This window comes from Oncorhynchus gorbuscha, linkage group LG05, assembly GCF_021184085.1.
Source record: "Oncorhynchus gorbuscha isolate QuinsamMale2020 ecotype Even-year linkage group LG05, OgorEven_v1.0, whole genome shotgun sequence".
In the NCBI taxonomy this organism is placed as follows: domain Eukaryota; kingdom Metazoa; phylum Chordata; class Actinopteri; order Salmoniformes; family Salmonidae; genus Oncorhynchus; species Oncorhynchus gorbuscha.
Window position 1 is genome coordinate 10925080 of NC_060177.1, and position 20000 is coordinate 10945079.

Consider the following 20000-nt stretch of genomic DNA (forward strand, 5'->3'; position numbering starts at 1 on the left):
ACAATGAGGAGAGCCAACAGGGAGGAGGTGAGAGACCTGGTGGAGTGGTGCCAGGAAAACAACCTCTCCCTCAATGTCAACAAAATGAAGGAGCTAATCATAGACTACAGGAGACAGCAGAGGGGGACAGCAGAGGGGGACAGCAGAGGGGGACAGCAGAGGGGGACAGCAGAGGGGGACAGCAGAGGGGGACAGCAGAGGGGGCACACCCCCATCCACATCGACGGGACCACAGTGGAGAGGGTGAAAAAGCTGCAGATAAGTGACCATCTGAAATGGTCCACCCACACAGACAGTGTGGTGAAGAAGGAGCAGCAGTACTCTTGAACTTTTAGATCAGTGTGTATAGTTGTGTATTGTTAGATATTACTACACTGTTGCAACTAGGAACACAAGCATTTCGTTACACCGGGAATAACATATGTGACTAATACAATTTGATTGGATATGTGATGAGTCAAATGGGTCAATGAAGATAGTTAAATAGTTAACCAAATAGCTACCTGGACTAACTATTTATCAGTCTTATGGCTGACGCCTCGATCACACCGACAGCGTTATTGGTATGGTACGCATTATCACCTCCATATGTGAGCAACAATAGTTCAACATTCACCTTCTGCTACCATTTCTGTCAAGCCTTCTACACATACAGTTTGATGAAATACGTTTGATAAATCCAAGGTATGCAGCACACAGAGCGCACTGCAACTGCCTCTGCAACACAATGCTGCAAGGCAAACACAGCGTTCCATTGGAAATGAATGTACTTCTGGGGAACCAAAACGCTGTAGGAGAGAGATGGTGACTGCGTCCCCAATGGCACCTATTCCTTATGTAGTGCACTACTCCTGACCAGGGCCCATAGGGTGTCATTTGGAACACAATCATGGTGCCTTCATCCACCGTCTTATGTAAGCGTGAGAAAGCAAAAGAGGAAACACTGTTTATCTAAGAGGTCTATTTTAAGAGCTCCAGGATAACTGATGAGAATACCGTACCATCTTAGTACCTCAGAGACAACACTCCCAGGGCTTTGTTCTGACTGGGATCACAAGTATTTTTGTGCATCCCAAATGGCACCCTATTCCCTGTATAGTGCACTACATTTAACTAGGGCCCATAGGGCTCTGGTCAAGAGTTGTGCACTATGTAGGGAACAGTGTGCCATTTGGGATGCAGACTTTGAGACGTCTGTATTTATAAGATCATAAAAAGCACAGCAGTCTTCTACTCTGCAATAACCATCATCTTCATGAAACAGAAACCTGGATACAGCCGACCACAAGAGAAGATCTACTGCTCGACAAAACCTGCCATGAAAGTAGTTATTCTACTCTAAATGGTACGTTTATTTCTGCTTTAGTTCTGTTTTTATGCATTATGATAAAACACTGCTCTTATTAGTGTCAATAAAACGATTTGATCTTAATCAAGATCAGCCTTTTCCTGAACGCAGCGAACACTAGTCCTCTGAGCCAGGTATCCTGCTGCATTTGGGTTAGTGATTGGAAAAACAATCTGTGATGTGTGTGTGTGTGTGTGTGCTTGACTCTCATCAAATTCTCTCTTAATGAGAGCACAGTCTGACTAGCCATTTAGAATCAATCAGAGACTTTTCCTTGAACAATAACCAGGTTCCTGCCTCTTTTGCTCAAACGCACGCACGCACACACGCACACACACACACACACACACACACACACACACACACACACACACACACACACACACACACACACACACACACACACACACACACACACACACACACACACACACACACACACACACACACACACACACACACACACACACACACACACACACACACACACACACACACACACACAAACTCTCTCAGTTTCAGTCTCTCTGTCTCTCTTGTTACGACCATTCAATGTTCGCCACAGATATAACCATACACTACCCTGCAGACCATATTTTACAGGTTAGCTAGACTCATATCCTTGAGCATGTGTCCCAAGAGAAACAGACCAAGAGAAATAAATGTACCCGTTATAGCTCCATTGTATAGCTCCTGCATATTTCCAGTCCTCACAGTGTTCGGAACACGTGTCCCAAGTTCCGTTACAATACCAATATCCGTGACTGATTCATAAGCATTTATGTGACAGGCCACGCCCACGTGAATGTTTATTTGTCAGTTGCAGCAATGTTGTTTGACGTACTAACATGGATTATAATGTGCTTACAGACTTTGGTCTATAGATTTCAGACATCACGTTTGGTGAAGTTCGAGTCATTCAGTGCCAGAGGAGTAGTGTTTTAAGTGTTTTAAGTGTTTTTCACAAAATTCTAAATGGTGGAAAATAATCATCATAATGAATTCTATGGGTTCTTGAGGCAAGTTTGTTCTGTGTGATGAGAGGGAAATATGTATAACATTTCATGACTCTAGGTCACACAGGATGCGGGGGCTGACCTTTCAAAGTTTGCATTTCCAATCGCTTGTTATTGAGCCACTATGTGGCCAATCCGCATGGATTTGCATGAGAGGGTGTGGCTCTTGGGCCAAGTTACACAATCCTGGGCCTTTTCATCTCACAGGAACTAGAATGTTTTCACCAAAATAGCAGAAAAAGGAACATAATAATAATAATAAGGAAGTGGAACAAATACAAGAGAGTTTCACCAGTTTCACAGCTTGAACCCCAAATAATAAAAGATAAGAATACTCACAAAGTAAACAGCTCAGTAGAACAGAATAAACATGTTAACGTCAGTATAATTCTGGAAGGGATCATTTATAGTCCAATATTTACATATTTACATACATGTTTTGGGGAAGGAGGGAAGTGTTTAAATGAGGCAGTATAATAAGAGTCTGGTAGCAGCAGTTGTGATATGTATGTAGTATGAATGTATATATGTGTGTGTGTGTGTGTGTGTGTGTGTGTGTGTGTGTGTGTGTGTGTGTGTGTGTGTGTGTGTGTGTGTGTGTGTGTGTGTGTGTGTGTGTGTGTGTGTGTGTGTGTGTGTGTGTGTGTGTGTGTGTGTGTGTGTGTGTGTGTGTGTGTGTGTGTGTGTGTGTGTGTGTGTGTGTGTGTGTGTGAGTGCATGTGTGCTAAGGTGCAGAGAGTCAGAGCAGGTGGTCAGTCCAGTTTAAGTGTTCAGCAGTCCGATAGCTTGTGTCTCTGAGCCTGTTGTTATCAGACCTCATGATCCGATACCATCTGCCCAACGGGAAGGGAGAGAACAGCTTGTGGCTGGGATGTGTGGAGTCCTTGATGATGCTGTGTGCCTTCCTCGCACTGTTTCAAATAGATTTCGTGGAATGCGAGGGAGTACGGTCCCTGTGATTTACTGGGCCTTGCAGTCATGGCCGGAGCAATTTCCATACCAGGCCATGATGCAACCATGCTCTGGATGGTGCAGTGGTAGTATTTGGAGAGGACCCGGGTGGCATGCAAATTTCTTCAGCCGCTTTAGGAAGTAGAGACGCTGTTGCGCCCTCTTGACAAGAGTGGTGGTGTTGTTAGTCTATGGCATGGCTGGTACCCACACTCTTACTAACCTCTCCATGCCCACTGTCCTAGTGCCACAGACTTGGGGTGTATCTCAATAGTGGGATTGAAGGGAAGGAGATGAAGGAAGGGGAGCCGCTTTAGAGATATTGAGATACAAATGCTACTCCTGGCTGGTATGGCCTGTCACCCAAATCCCTGCCCACCTCCATGCCCACTGTCTGTGTGGTATCATAGGGCTATCTGTGTGGGATCATAGGGCTGTCTGTGTGGGATCATAGGGCTGTCTGTGTGGCATCATAGAGCTGTCTGTGTGGCATATTGGTCTGTCTGGGTGGCATCATAGGGCTGTCTGGGTGACATCATGGGGCTGTCTGTGTGGCATCATAGGGCTGTCTGGGTGGCATCATAGGGCTGTTTGTGTGGCATCATAGGGCTGTCTGGGTGGCATCATAGGGTTGTCTGTGTGGCATCATAGGGCTGTCTGTGTGGCATCATAGGGCTGTCTGGGTGGCATCATAGGGCTGTCTGTGTGGCATCATAGGACTGTCTGTGTGGCATCATAGGACTGTCTGTGTGGGATCATAGGGCTGTCTGGGTGACATCATAGGGCTGTCTGTGTGGCATCATAGGGCTGTCTGTGTGGGATCATAGGGCTGTCTGTGTGGGATCATAGGGCTGTCTGGGTGGCATCATAGCGCTGTCTGTGTGGCATATTGGGCTGTCTGGGTGGCATCATAGGGCTGTCTGGGTGGCATCATGGGGCTGTCTGTGCGGCATCATAGGGCTGTCTGTGTGGCATCATAGGGCTGTCTGGGTGGCATCATAGGGTTGTCTGTGTGGCATCATAGGGCTGTCTGTGTGGCATCATAGGGCTGTCTGGGTGGCATCATAGCGCTGTCTGTGTGGCATATTGGGCTGTCTGGGTGGCATCATAGGGCTGTCTGGGTGGCATCATGGGGCTGTCTGTGCGGCATCATAGGGCTGTCTGGGTGGCATCATAGGGCTGTCTGTGTGGCATCATAGGGCTGTCTGGGTGGCATCATAGGGTTGTCTGTGTGGCATCATAGGGCTGTCTGTGTGGCATCATAGGGCTGTCTGTGTGGCATCATAGGGCTGTCTGTGTAGCATCATAGGGTTGTCTGTGTGGGATCATAGGGCTGTCTGTGTGGCATCATAGGGCTGTCTGTGTGGCATCATAGGGCTGTCTGTGTGGCATCATAGGGCTGTCTGTGTGGCATCATAGGGCTGTCTGTGTGGGATCATAGGGCTGTCTGTGTGGCATCATAGGGCTGTCTGTGTGGCATCATAGGGCTGTCTGTGTGGCATCATAGGGCTGTCTGTGTGGCATCATAGGGCTGTCTGTGTGGCATCATAGGGCTGTCTGTGTGGCATCATAGGGCTGTCTGTGTGGCATCATAGGGCTGTCTGTGTGGCATCTTAGGGCTGTCTGAATGAACATGTCTTGTATGAGCTCAACTCTGGGGCCAGAGAGTCTACTGTGTTTCTGCAGTTGGAGAAACAACTTTACTCAGGTTACTGCTGAAGCCATTAGTAGTTGTTATGTCAGACCACAAACTCCAATTGTATTATTATTCAAGCCTCTCCACGATGCAGTAATCATCTAGATGTTTATTCTAAGTTTGATTTCACCATAGAAAACAAAAATGTATTTGCAATGTTTATCCTAACTTTAATTACAAAGATGAACCTCATTTCCAAGTTAGTCTAATGTTGAATGAATTTGTTTTTGTTTTTAGAAGCTGTGCTTCGCTCAAAGGGTATGTCTTCGTCCCAAATGGCTCTCTAATCTCTATTTAGTGCATTTTGGGTCCTGGTCAAAAGTAGTGCACTATATAGGGAATAGGGTACAATTTGGGACTAACCCTATGTCTCTGAAGGAATGCATGGCTGACACTTAAATGATTTCATAACAAGTTTTTTAAAAACACAAGCTGAGACCTTGCCAGTGATATTGGAACCACCTGCGTTCTGTGTATGTTAAAAACTACACAGTTCCATGGATTGTGACGGCAATTTGGGGCTTGGTTGGCTGATCCTCATCTTTAAGTCTGGGTCTGGGTACTGCGTGTGTCGGCCTGTCTGGGTCTGGGTACTGTGTGTGTCGGCCTGTCTGGGTCTGGGTACTGCGTGTGTCGGTCTGTCTTTCTCTGGGTACTGCGTGTTTGGCCTGTCTGTCTCTGGGTACTGTGTGTGTCGGCCTGTCTTTCTCTGGGTAATGTGTGTGTCGGCCTGTCTTTCTCTGGGTACTGTGTGTGTCGGCCTGTCTTTCTCTGGGTACTGTGTGTGTCAGCCTGTCTGGGTCTGGGTACTGTGTGTCTGCCTGTATCTGTCTCTGGGTACTGTGTGTGTGTGCCTGTATCTGTCTCTGGGTACTGTGTGTGTCTGCCTGTATCTGTCTTTGTCTGATGCTCTGAGAACCTGTCCTCTCTCAAATGACATTCACCTCTGCCAGAACACCTACATTCCCTCTCCAATTCCCTATAGAGTGCAGTTATTTTGTTCCCTATAGAGTGCACTTATTTTGACCAGCAAGTAGTGCACTACATAGGGAATAGGGTGCCATTTATGACACAGACTTAGTGTGCAGCAGGCCTTGTCAGAAGGGAAACAAACAACCAGATGCCTAAATAAGACAGTAAAGGAAAGGTTTCAGTTAGAGGGACACGGTCGAGAGGAGAAAACAGTTCCGCTGTGCTTCCACCGGGTTTACCTCAGTTTCACATTTACTACAACAGGATGTTGTTACAGGAACAGAAACATCCGATTGGTCGCTAACAAACATCCTGGGTGACAGAGGATGTTTGCCTTCACTGGACAATGAGGAACGTTGGAAGGAGTATGTTAATGTGTTTACGGGTAAGAGAAGCACACACGAACTAATGCACACCGACACGCACACACACACACAGCCGTAACACATCTGCACAAGAGGAACACCTATGTGAGAATGCTGTTAATTGACTAAGTTTAGCATTCAACACTATTGTTCCCTCCAAGCTTGACACCAAGCTCAAAGCCCTGCGTCTGAACACCACCCTCTGCAACTAGATCCTGGACTTCCTGACAAGCAGACCACAGGCTGTGAGGATTGGCAACAACATCTCCTCCACACTCTTAACACAGGGGCCCCCCAGGGGTGTGTCCTCACTCCTCTGCTGTATTCCCTGTTCACCCATGACTGTGTGGCGACACCCCCTCCATCATCAAGTTTGCTGACCACACCACGGTTGTAGGCCTGAGTCAGCCTATAGGGATGTGAGTGAACTGGCAGGACAACAAGCTCTCCCTCAATATCAGCAGAACAAAGGAGTTTATTGTCAACTTCAGGATGCAGATGAGGGAACACGCCCCGATCCACATCAACGGCACTGCAGTAGAGAGAGTCAGCAGTTTTAGGTTCCTCCACGTCCACCTCACCAAAGACTTGACATGGACCAACAACACCACCGCTCTTGTCAAGAGGGCACAACAGGATCTTTACTTCTTAAGGCAGATAAAGAAATTCAGCGTGCCACCCCGGATCCTCTCCAAATACTACCACTGCACCACCGAGAGCATCCTGACCGGTTACCTCACAGCCTGGTATGGGAATGGCTCTGTCTATGACTGCAAGGCCCTCCAGCGGGTGGTGAAGATGGCCCAGTACATCACTGGGGTGTGTTTCCACCCATCCAGGACATCTACTTGAAATGGTGCCTGAAGAAGACAGTTTCTATCTACAGGTATGGTGAACACTTGAACTGGACTGACCATTTGCACGGACTTTCTGCACCTTTGCACTTACATCACAATTTCTGCTAACAGACTTGTATTTACTAATGCTAATACTGCACAATTTAAACACTTGCCCCCCAATCCCCCCCTTCCCCAATACATGTGTAAATATTGTACTAGAATATGTGCCTTCCTGTATTATATTTATGCTAAAATGCTTATTTCTATTCCACTGAGCCAATCTTGCAACCTTACAGTTAACCTTACAGTTAACCTTACAGTTAACTAGTCCAACGCTCTAACCACCTGCCTCTCATTGCACTCCAGGAGGAGCCTGCCTGTTACGCGAATGCAGTAGAAGCCAAGGTAAGTTGCTAGCTCGCATTAAACTTATCTTATAAAAAACAATCAATCAATTAATCATAATCACTAGTTAACTACACATGGTTGATGATATTACTAGTTTATCTAGCGTGTCCCGCGTTGCATATAATCGATGCAACACTGGGGGACGATTTAACAAAAGCACATTTGCGAAAAAAGCACAATCGTTGCATGACTGAACCTAACCCTAAACACCAATGCCTTTCTTAAAATCAATACACAGAAGTATATATTTTTTAAACCTGCATATTTAGCTAAAAGAAATCCAGGTTAGCAGGCAATATTAACCAGGTGAAATTGTGTCACTTCTCTTGCGTTCATTACACAGTTTGGGCAGCCTGGATCATTGCAAACTAATTTGCCAGAATTTTACGTAATTATGACATAACATTGAAGGTTGTACAATGTAACAATAATATTTAGACTTAGGGATGCTACCCGTTAGATAAAATACTGAACAGTTCCGTATTTCACTGAAATAATAAACTTTTTGTTTTCTCAATGATAGTTTCCGGATTCTACCATATTAATGACCAAAGGCTCGTATTTCTGTGTGTTATTATGTTATAATAAAGCCAATGATTTGATATTTGATAGAGGAGGCTCGTAAGCATTCATTCAAACAGCACTTTCTTGTGTTTTGCCAGCAGCTCTTCGCAAGCACAGTGCTGTTTATGACTTCAAGCCTATCAGCCTAATGGCTGGTGTAACCGATGTGAAATGGCTGGCTAGTTAGCGGGGTGCACGCTAATAGCGTTTCAAACGTCACTCGCTCTGAGACTTGGAGTAGTTATTCCCCTCGCTCTTTTGTGGAGTGATGGGTAACGCTGCTTCGAGTGTCGCTGTTGTCGATGTGTTCCTGGTTTGAGCCAGGGTAGGGGCGAGGAGAGGGACGGAAGCTATACTGTTACACTGGCAATACTAAAGTGCCTATAAAAACATCCAATAGTCAAAGGTATATGAAATACAAATGGTATAGAGAGAAATAGTCCTATAAAAACTATATTAACTACAACCTAACACTTCTTACCTTGGAATATTGAAGGTCTCATGTTAAAAGGAACCACCAACTTTCATATGTTCTCATGTTCTGAGCAAGGAACTCAAACATGGCACATATTGCACTTTAACTTCTCCAACACTTTGTTTTTGCATTATTTAAACCAAATTGAAAATGTTTCATTATTTATTTGAGGCTAAATCTATTTTAATTGATGTATTATATTAAGTTAAAATAAATGTTAATTCAGTATTGTTGTAATTGTCATTATTACAAATAAATAAATCAAAATCGGCCAATTAATAGATATCTGCTTTTTTTTGGCCCTCCAATAATCGGTATCGGCGTTGAAAAATCATAATCAGTCGACCTCTAGTTGTGATTGGCCTGAACTTCAACCCAGCCAGCCAGTCAGCAGAGGATTGCCTAATGTGTGTTAGATTCTCACCTTGGGGGACACGGCTCGGGGTTGCAGATGCGACCCATTACTGGAGGGCGGCTAGAGGGGTCACAGAGAGAATCGTCAACCTCCTCTCCTCCTCTCTCCCGGCTCACACACCTGACCACTGCTGTCTGTCTCCCTGGGGGAGAGGGGGAACAGAGTTAGAGAGAGAGAGAGGAGGAGGGGGGCAGGCTGAGAGAGAGAGAGAGAGAGAGAGAGAGAGAGGAGGGGTGGTTTAGGTGGAGAATGACAAGGTGGAGTGCAAGGAGACCAAAAACAGAGAACAACAGAGAGGGGAGCTGAGAGAGGGAGAGCTGAGAGAGGGGAGCTGAGAGAGGGAGAGTTGAGAGAGGGAGAGCTGAGAGAGGGAGAGTTGAGAGAGGGAGAGTTGAGAGAGGGAGAGCTGAGAGAGGGAGAGCTGAGAGAGGGAGAGCTGAGAGAGGGAGAGCTGAGAGAGGGAGAGCTGAGAGAGGGCGAGCTGAGAGAGGGAGAGCTGACAGAGGGCGAGCTGAGAGAGGGCGAGCTGAGAGAGGGAGAGTTGAGAGAGGGCGAGCTGAGAGAGGGAGAGCTGAGAGAGGAGAGCTGAGAGAGGGAGAGCTGAGAGAGGGAGAGCTGAGAGAGGGCGAGCTGAGAGTGGAGAGCTGAGAGAGGGAGAGCTGAGAGAGGGCGAGCTGAGAGAGGGCGAGCTGAGAGAGGGAGAGCTGACAGAGGGCGAGCTGAGAGAGGGCGAGCTGAGAGAGGGAGAGTTGAGAGAGGGCGAGCTGAGAGAGGGAGAGCTGAGAGAGGGAGAGCTGAGAGAGGGAGAGCTGAGAGAGGGAGAGCTGAGAGAGGGAGAGCTGAGAGAGGGCGAGCTGAGAGAGGGAGAGCTGAGAGAGGGAGAGCTGAGAGTGGGAGAGCTGAGAGAGGGAGAGCTGAGAGAGGGCGAGCTGAGAGAGGGCGAGCTGAGAGAGGGCGAGCTGAGAGAGGGAGAGCTGAGAGAGGGAGAGCTGAGAGTGGGAGAGCTGAGAGAGGGAGAGCTGAGAGAGGGCGAGCTGAGAGAGGGCGAGCTGAGAGAGGGAGAGCTGACAGAGGGCGAGCTGAGAGAGGGCGAGCTGAGAGAGGGAGAGTTGAGAGAGGGCGAGCTGAGAGAGGGAGAGCTGAGAGAGGGAGAGCTGAGAGAGGGAGAGCTGAGAGAGGGCGAGCTGAGAGAGGGAGAGCTGAGAGAGGGAGAGCTGAGAGAGGGAGAGCTGACAGAGGGCGAGCTGAGAGAGGGCGAGCTGAGAGAGGGAGAGTTGAGAGAGGGCGAGCTGAGAGAGGGAGAGCTGAGAGAGGGAGAGCTGAGAGAGGGAGAGCTGAGAGAGGGCGAGCTGAGAGAGGGAGAGCTGAGAGAGGGAGAGCTGAGAGAGGGCGAGCTGAGAGAGGGAGAGCTGAGAGAGGGAGAGCTGAGAGAGGGAGAGCTGAGAGAGGGAGAGCTGAGAGTGGGAGAGCTGAGAGAGGGAGAGCTGAGAGAGGGCGAGCTGAGAGAGGGCGAGCTGAGAGAGGGAGAGCTGAGAGAGGGCGAGCTGAGAGAGGGAGAGCTGAGAGAGGGAGAGCTGAGAGAGGGAGAGCTGAGAGAGGGAGAGCTGAGAGAGGGCGAGCTGAGAGAGGGCGAGCTGAGAGAGGGTGAGCTGAGAGAGGGAGAGCTGAGAGAGGGAGAGCTGAGAGTGAGATAGTGGGGTTAGAGAAACAAAGAGGTCACACATGGACACTGAGATAGAAACAAAGCATCTACTGCAGGGGTTTGACTACTTGTTCTTCTTCTAAATGAATACCATTTTTGTTTTGGGGGAAACTAACTCAATATACTTTCAAATGACTGAAACCAAATCCAAACTGTGTAGAAATGATAATGGACCTATATTCATACAGTTTCTTGACTGTTTAGCTTGCTAATAATCACTAGACAGTCAGGCAGCACTGAAAATTCCCTGATGGATAGAGGACTATGTTTTGCAAAATTTTATGGCAAGGAAATATAAGCAATTTTCACTGTGGCCTTCTGAACTCCATTAAAGAACAAATGTGGCCCCCGGGGGGAAATGAGTTCGACACCCCTGACCTCCTGTATACGACTATGAGAATCCCATCCTGTATAAAATAAATATGAAACTTTAATAAGAAAGCCATCTCACAGGGTAATAGTGAAGGAGTTATTTGAGTAATTACCAGATGTATCATGTAGACAAGGATGTTGCATGTTTGGGATAATGCTAGAGTACAACCCTTTTTAGTCGTGTTTGAAATTTTAGGATTATACCTAGGGTAATGTTTAGGATAATGTTTGTTTAAATGTTTGGGAATATGTTTTGTATGACCTTTTGGGATAATGTGGCAGTATTATTTCAGATAATGTTTGGGAAAATATGTGTCACGGTCGTCCTCCTCTTCATCTGAAGAGGAGAGGAGAGGCGAGAAGGATCGGAGGACCAGAATGCAGCGTGATATGTGTTCATGTTGAATGTTTAATTAAAGAAAGAACTGAACACTGAAACACTACACAAAAACAGTAAACAAAATAACAACTGTGAAGCTAATGCGAGCTGCGCTGAAACAAGCCATCAACATAGACAATCACCCACAAACAAACAGTGCAACCCAGGCTACCTAAGTATGATTCTCAATCAGAGACAACTAATGACACCTGCCTCTGATTGAGAACCATACTAGGCCGAAACATAGAAATACCCAAATCATAGAAAAACAAACATAGACTGCCCACCCAACTCACGCCCTGACCATACTAAATAAATACAAAACAAAGGAAATAAAGTTCAGAAGGTGACAATATGTTTGGTATGATGGTTGGGATAACAATGTTACAATGTTAGGGACAACGTTTAGGTTTCGTTGAAGCACCGGTGCAGCTCACCTGTAGCACAGGAGGCCGAGCAGCCACTAAAGCCCCTGTAGTCCCAGTGGTGGGGCTCCTCCCCCTGGGTGTGAGGGCCTTGAGGATCCTGGAGGTCAGGAGAGAAGCCTGGGCCTAGAGTACAGGCTCCCCCATCGCAGGGCCTCTCCAGCTGGGGCCGCTCTTCACCGCACTCCTCCTCGGGCAGGTCCACCTCCGTCTGGGTGAAGGAGAGGAGGACACGACACTTCAGCTCCCGTGTCTGTTTGCCGAGCCCACAGGTGACGCTGCAGGGAGACCACGACCCTGGGATTAACCTGGAGAGTACACACAGAGAGGAAGACTCAGTGAATGGAGTTAGGTAACACTGAGATGAACGCGGATGACATTGTATATGTCAGTTTTTGACCGTCAAAAGTAAAATGCATCTCTACTTTTTTCATAAGAATTAAGTGGTTTCATACAACAATTTTAAAAAACTGACATTTGTATGTTTTTTTTCTTCAAAAGAACCTTCAAAGAACCTCCTACATACAGTGCCTTTGGAAAGTATTCAGACCCCTTGACTTATTCCACATTTTGTTAGGTTACAGACAAATTCTAAAATGTATTAAATCGTTATCTTCCCTCATCAATCTACACATAATAGCCTATAATGACCAAGCAAAAACAGGTTTGTAGAAATGTTTGCTAATTTATAAAAATAAAAACAGTAATATCACATTTACATAAGTATTCAGACCCTTTACTCAGTACCTTCTTGAAAACCTTTAGACAGCAATTAAAGCCTCACATCTTCTTGGGTGACGCTACAAGCTTGGCACACCTGGATTTGGGGAGTTTCCCATTCTTCTCTGCAGATCCTCTCAACCTCTGTCAGGCAGGATGGGGGGGGGGGGGGGGGGGACTTTGCTGCACAACTATTTACAGGACTTGTCCCGAAGCAACTCCTGCGTTGTCTTGGCTGTGTGCTGAGGGTCGTTGTCCTGTTGGAAGGCGAACGTTCACCTTATTCTGAGGTCCTGAGCGCTCTGGAGCAGGTGTTCATCAAGGATCTCTCTGTACTTGGCTCTGTTAATCTTTGCCTCGATCCTGACTAGTCTCCCAGTCCCTGCCGCTGAAAAACACCCACACAGCATGATGCTGACACCACCATGCTTCCTCCATACATGACGCTTGGCATTCAGGCCAAAGAGTATCTTGGTTTCATCAGAAACAGAGAATCTTGTTTCTCATGGTCTGAGAGTTTTTAGTTGCCTTTAGGCAAACTTCAAGTGGGTTGTCATGTGCCTTTTACTGAGGAGTGGCTTCCGTTGGGCCACTCTACCATAAAGGCCTGATTGGTGGGGTACTGCAGAGATGTTTGTCCTTCTGGAAGGTCCTCCCATCTCCACAGAGTAACTCTAGAGCTCTGTCAGTGTGACCATCGGGTTCTTGGTCAGCTCCCTGACCAAGGCCCTTCTCCCGAATGCTCAGTTTGGCCGGGAGGCCAGCTGTAGGAAGAATGATGGAGGTCACTGTGTTCTTGGGGACCTTCAAAGCTGTAGAAATGTTTTGTTAACCTTCCCCGGATCTGTGCCTCGACACAATCCTGTCTCAGAGCTCTAGGGACAATTCCTTCAACCTCATAGCTTGGTTTTTGCACTGACATGCACTGTCAACTGTGGGACCTTATATAGACAGGTGTCTGCCTTTCCAAATCATGTCCAATTAATCTAATCTACCACAGGTGGACTCCAATCAAGTTGTAGAAACATCTCAAGGATGATCAGTGGAAACAGGATGCACCTGAACAACATTTTGAGTCTTATAGCAAAGGGTCTGAATACTTATGTAAATAAGGTATTTCTGTTTTGTTTTATTTGTAATACATGTACAAACATTTCTAAATACCTGTTTTCACTTTGTCGTTATGGGGTATTGTGTGTAGATTACTGAGGATGTTTTTTATGCAATCCATTTTAGAATGAGGCTGTAACGTAGCAAGATGCAGAAAAATGAAAGGGGTCTGAATACTTTCCAAAGGCACCGTATGGTTCTAACTAGAACCCTCTATGAAGGGTTCTACCAATAACCATCTTATAATCTAAAGGTTCTTCCTAGAACCGTCTGTGAAGGGTTCTAAATCAAATCAAATGTATTTATATAGCCCTTCTTACATCAGCTGATATCTCAAAGTGCTGTACAGAAACCCAGTTTAAAACCCCAAACAGCAAACAATGAAGGTGTAGAAGTTCTCTACCGAGAACCTTTTTATCTTTGGGGGGGTTCTTCCTATAACCCTCCATGAACACTTCCACTAACCTTATTAGACTTTAAAATGTAATTAGTTTTGACAATACATTGCATGTATCATAAGGCCTTTATGTGAGGGCCTAGTTATACCCTAGCACAGTGGTGTTAGGAACATCCTGGTTTACAGGCCACATCAGGCCTGCAAGTCACATTAAACTGGCAATATATTAGAATCCAGCCAGAGTTAAAAGATCCTGCAACCTGCATTCAGAATGATTGCCAGGGTTGGGAAGATTGAATACTGAGACTAACTCAATCATCTAAACAGGAACAACCATCTCAGTAACAGATGCAATAAATCCAATTACTAACATATTGGATTCGTTTCGAAAACTGTATGTTATTTATTTTTGTGTAGCATAAAAGGAATCAACCAAGCAATGCGCATGCAAAAACATAGATATTACAGTAAAACAAACAATTCCGAAAATCTCGCTGCAATAGAGCATGCTGGGAAATAGTATATATGGTTCTATGTAGAACACTTCTTGCCTTCCAAAGAATCATCAAAGAACCCTTTGCCTTTGTCTTCCAAAAAGGGTTATTTTGATCAAACCAGTTCTTGGTAGAACCCTACCCTAAACTTTTGGAACAATTCTTTCTAAGACTTGTAGGAAAATCATGCCATTTGGAATGCAGACTAACACTGAATGACAGACACTTTCTGGCTGAGCCAACCTAACAAAGACCGACTGAAGTCCTAAGCTGTACTCTGACATACATTTTGGATACATAGTATATTTCAGTGAAAGAACAATCTTTTACATTTGTAGTGTGTTGTATCTATACTCAGTAGGGAGGGAGGTAGAGAGGTGGGGAAAAAAAGAAGGAGAGACAAAGAGAAAGAATGAGAGAGAATGAAGAATGAAAAAAATAACATTTCTTCATTAACAAAATAAATGTTTGAAGTGACAGAAATCAGATCGTGACAATATTCATGTCTTGTATTTTTCTACTGCTTATAAAAGTAATGCCATTCCAGTGGGTTTGTGAAAGTAGTTACATTTGTCCAATCGTCCCCCAAAGCCATATGAGAAAGTCAACACACACACACCCTGGTCCCGCTGTCTAAACATTCTTCTAGCGCCTGGGATTCCGTTTTATGGGCCCTGCTATTCCCTCACAGCCGTAGTGTGTCATGTTTGGACCGGTGTGTGTGTGTGTGTGTGTGTGTGTGTGTGTGTGTGTGTGTGTGTGTGTGTGTGTGTGTGTGTGTGTGTGTGTGTGTGTGTGTGTGTGTGTGTGTGTGTGTGTGTGTGTGTGTGTGTGTGTGTGTGTGTGTGTGTGTGTGTGTGTGTGAGAGTGTGTGTGTGTGTGTATCTGTGTGTGTGTGTGTGTGAGAGTGTGTGTGTGTGTGTATCTGTGTGTGTGTGTGTGAGTGTGTGTGTGTGTGTATCTGTGTGTGTGTGTATCTGTGTGTGTGTGTGTGTGAGAGTGTGTGTGTGTGTGTATCTGTGTGTGTGTGTGTGAGTGTGTGTGTGTGTGTATCTGTGTGTGTGTGTATCTGTGTGTGTGTGTGTGTGTGTATCTGTCATGTTTAGACCATGGCATTAAGAAAGACTCTTCTATGTACGGGGGTGAAGGACTGATGTAAAGTGCTTTACTTCCAAAGACGTCGGGAACTAATGAGGGTGAATGAGGTGGTAGGGAAGCTGTGTGTGTGTGTGTGTATGTGTGTGTGTGTGTGTATCTGTCATGTTTAGACCATGGCATTAAGAAAGATCATGATGATGTCAGAATGTAAATGGAGAAAACAGACTCTTCTATGTACGGGGGTGAAGGACTGATGTAAAGTGCTTTACTTCCAAAGACGTCGGGAACTAATGAGGGTGAATGAGGTGGTAGGGAAGCTGTGTGTGTGTGTGTGTATGTGTGTGTGTGTGTGTGTGTGTGTGTGTGTGTGTGTGTGTGTGTGTGTGTGTGTGTGTGTGTGTGTGTGTGTGTGTGTGTGTGTGTGTGTGTGTGTGTGTGTGTGTGTGTGTGTGTGTGTGTGTGTGTGTGTGTGTGTGTGTGTGTGTGTGTGTGTATCTATGTGTGTGTATCTGTGTGTATATGTGTTAATGTGTATCTCTGCGTGTGTGTGTGCATGTCAAATCAAATCAAATTTTATTTGTCACATACGGTTAGCAGATGTTAATGCGAGTGTAGCGAAATGCTTGTGCTTCTAGTTCCGATAATGCAGTAATTACCAACGGGTAACAATTGCACCACTATTACCTTATACACACAAGTGTAAAGGGATAAAGAATATGTACATAAAGATATATGAATGAGTGATGGTACAGAACGGCATAGGCATGTAAACATATAAAAGTGGCATTGTTTAAAGTGGCTAGTGATACATGTATTACATAAAGATGGCAAGGTACAGTAGATGGTATAGAGTTCAGTATATACATATGAGATGAGTACTGTAGGGTATGTAAACATATAAAAGTGCCATTGTTTAAAGTGGCTAGTGATACATGTATTACATAAAGATGGCAAGGTACAGTAGATGGTATAGAGTTCAGTATATACATATGAGATGAGTAATGTAGGGTATGTAAACATTATATTAAGTGGCATTGTTTAAAGTGGCTAGTGATACATTTTTTACATCAATTCCGTTATTAAAGTGGCTGGAGTTGAGTCAGTATGTTGGCAGCAGTCACTCTGCTAGTGATGGCTGTTTAACAGTCTGATGGCCTTGAGATAGAAGCTGTTTTTTAGTCTCTCAGTCCCTGCTTTGATACACCTAGTTTGCCCCCGGTGATGCTTTGTGCAGACCTCACCACCCTCTGGAGAGCCTTACGGTTGTGGGCGGAGCAGTTGCCATACCAGGCGGTGATACAGCCCGACAGGATGCTCTCAATTGTGCATCTGTAAAAGTTTGTGAGTGCTTTTGGTGACAAGCCGAATTTCTTCAGCCTCCTGAGGTTAAAGAGGCGCTGCTGCGCCTTCTTCACAACGCTATCTGTGTGGGTGGACCAATTCGGTTTGTCCGTGATGTGTACGCCGAGGAACTTAAAACTTACTACCCTCTCCACTACTGTCTTGTCGATGTGGATAGGTGGGTGCTCCCTCTGCTGTTTCCTGAAGTCCACAATCATCTCCTTTGTTTTGTTGACGTTGAGTGTGAGGTTATTTTCCTGACACCACACTCCGAGGGCCCTCAACTGCTCCCTGTAGGCTGTCTCCTCGTTGTTGGTAATCAAGCCTACCACTGTTGTCAGGATTTGGCCAGGGTTGTTCCGGTTTTTGGTCACTAGATGCCCCCATTGTGCTTTTTGACCTTTTGTTTTCCCTTGATCCCCATTATTATTTGCACCTGTGCCTCGTTTCCCCTGATTGTATTTAAACCCTTAGTTTTCCTCAGTTCTTTGCTCTGTGTTTGTATGTTAGCACCCAGCCCTAGTATTCTGTGAACTCTTGTTGATCCCGGTGGACTCTCTTGTGGAATTCTGTTTTTTGTTCTTGTTTATTTATTTTTGAGTATCTTTTGAGGCTTTTTATGCTTTACCTACCACCTTGTGGATTTACCTTTTTTTGTCTTGGAGGATTACCTTTGTTCTTGTGGAATTCCTTTTGAGGTTGTGGAGTTACATGTTTTCCTGAAGGACTTCACTTTTTACTTCATTAAATACACCATCTCAAGTACTGCTGTGTCTGCCTCATCTTCTGGGTCCTGCCGACTATTCGTGGCTCAGTTGGTTAAGTGACTTTTTCTCACTCCGGAGACCCGGGTTCGTAACCGGGTCCTGACAACTGTAGTGTCGTCCGTAAACTTGATGATTGAGTTGGAGGCGTGCGTGGCCACGCAGTCGTGGGTTAACAGGGAGTACAGGAGAGGGCTCAGAACGCACCCTTGTGAGGCCCCAGTGTTGAGGATCAGCAGGGTGGAGATGTTGTTGCCTACCCTCACCACCTGGGGGTGGCCGTCAGGAAGTCCAATACCCAGTTGCACAGGGTCTCGAGCTTGATGACGAGTTTGGAGGGTACTATGGTGTTAAATGCTGAGCTGTAGTCGATGAACAGCATTCTCACATAGGTATTTCTCTTGTCCTCTTGTCCAGATGGGTTATGCGCAGTGTGGTAGCGATTACGTAGTGTGTGTGTGTGTGTGTGTGTGTGTGTGTGTGTGTGTGTGTGTGTGTGTGTGTGTGTGTGTGTGTGTGTGTGTGTGTGTGTGTGTGTGTGTGTGTGTGTGTGTGTGTGGGTGTGTAAGAGAGTGTGTGTGTGTGGGTGTGTGTAAGAGAGTGTGTGTGGGTGTGTGAGCCTCTAGACCTGACAGATCCCAGGGTGTGTGTGTCAGTACTAACAGGACCACAGCAGCAGGCCATAATCACATGCTCATCACCACCAGAGGAAGGAGAGGAAACCCACCAGGACATTAGCACAGACCTGTGGATAAGCTCTGGCGGTATGTGTGTATATGTGTGAGTTATCAGGCCCGTGATAAGGGCTTGTGTTGGAGACATCCGGACCGCCATGCTCAGTGACTCAGCCTCTACACACGCATGCACACACACACCACCGGAATCCTGGAGTGTTCTCCTATATATAGCAACATGAGTAACTGTGCGGAAAAGGAACGTCTAAAAGGGAAGTCTCTGATAGGGGTTAGGCACTACAGCAGTAATACGAGACAAGTTATCAAAGGAAACAACTCAATCTGGCAACCCTTTGCTCAGACTATACTGAGGGTTGCCAGATCTGCTGTGTTCCTGATAAGTTGTTCAACTACTGCTGGGTCTCTCTCTCCTTGGTAGTCTTATACAATTCTACTTTGAAACAGAAGTATACACCTCACACACATGGTTATGGGATAAAAAAAGAAGACACCTGTATCATGTCAGATATAGATTTTAAATGTATTAAATGTTGAGTTTGCATCCCAATAATACACTTTAAATGCATTACAGATGACTGAAATATAACAAAACTGTTTGACATAGAAACACTGGATGTTATGTGTTTAAAAAAATATATGTTTAATAACTATGAAATTACAAATACCTTTCCACCCATGAGGCCACTAGAGGGTGCTTTAGTAATTTGACTGTAGGAAAGGGACACACACATTTACTCCACATACTGTTTAATAAGCAATGCCTTTGGAAGACCACAGCCGACCGCGGCGGAGGAGGTATGCACGCACGCTTGTGTATGTCTGCTTCTTCATGTGTGTGTGTGTGTGTGTGTGTGTGTGTGTGTGTGTGTGTGTGTGTGTGTGTGTGTGTGTGTGTGTGTGTGTGTGTGTGTGTGTGTGTGTGATGCTGGGGACTGCACTTACTTTCCTCTGGCAGTGGCCAGGGTTGTGTCTTTACTAGGGGGCCTGTATTGGACTGTGTATGGCCCAGTGGGCTCTAACCTGATTGGTCCATTCGTGGGGGCTAACGGTACAAAGATGCACTACTTTTGACAAGAGCCTCTAGACTTATCTATGGTCAAATGTAGTGCACTAGGAAAAAGAGTGCCCTTGGGAACACAGTTCTAGCAGCTCTAATAATATAGCTCTATGGGAGTTCAGAATGTTCTAGAGACAGAGAGAGAGAGAGAGAGAGAGAGAGAGAGAGAGAGAGAGAGAGAGAGAGAGAGAGAGAGAGAGAGAGAGAGAGAGAGAGAGAGAGAGAGAGAGAGATAGAGAGAGAAACAGGAGCCAATGGCAGAAGTAGACTTCCATCCAGGTTCTCTTGGTGTTTGTGTGTGTGTGTGTGTGTGTGTGTGTGTGTGTGTGTGTGTGTGTGTGTGTGTGTGTGTGTGTGTGTGTGTGTGTGTGTGTGTGTGTGTGTGTGTGTGTGTGTG

General features: G+C 45.8%; 1 protein-coding gene across 1 annotated transcript in view; it reads right to left on the bottom strand.

Annotated features, from left to right (window-relative positions):
- adamtsl3 (ADAMTS-like 3) overlaps positions 1-20000 on the bottom strand; it is a 204063-nt gene that overhangs the window by 19654 nt on the left and 164409 nt on the right. Inside the window, exons 16-17 of the mRNA XM_046348979.1 lie at positions 11940-12235; positions 9059-9191 (exon numbers count right to left, since the gene is read on the bottom strand). Of these exons, the coding sequence (XP_046204935.1) occupies positions 9059-9191; positions 11940-12235 (429 nt within the window). The remainder of the gene's footprint in view (positions 1-9058; positions 9192-11939; positions 12236-20000) is intronic.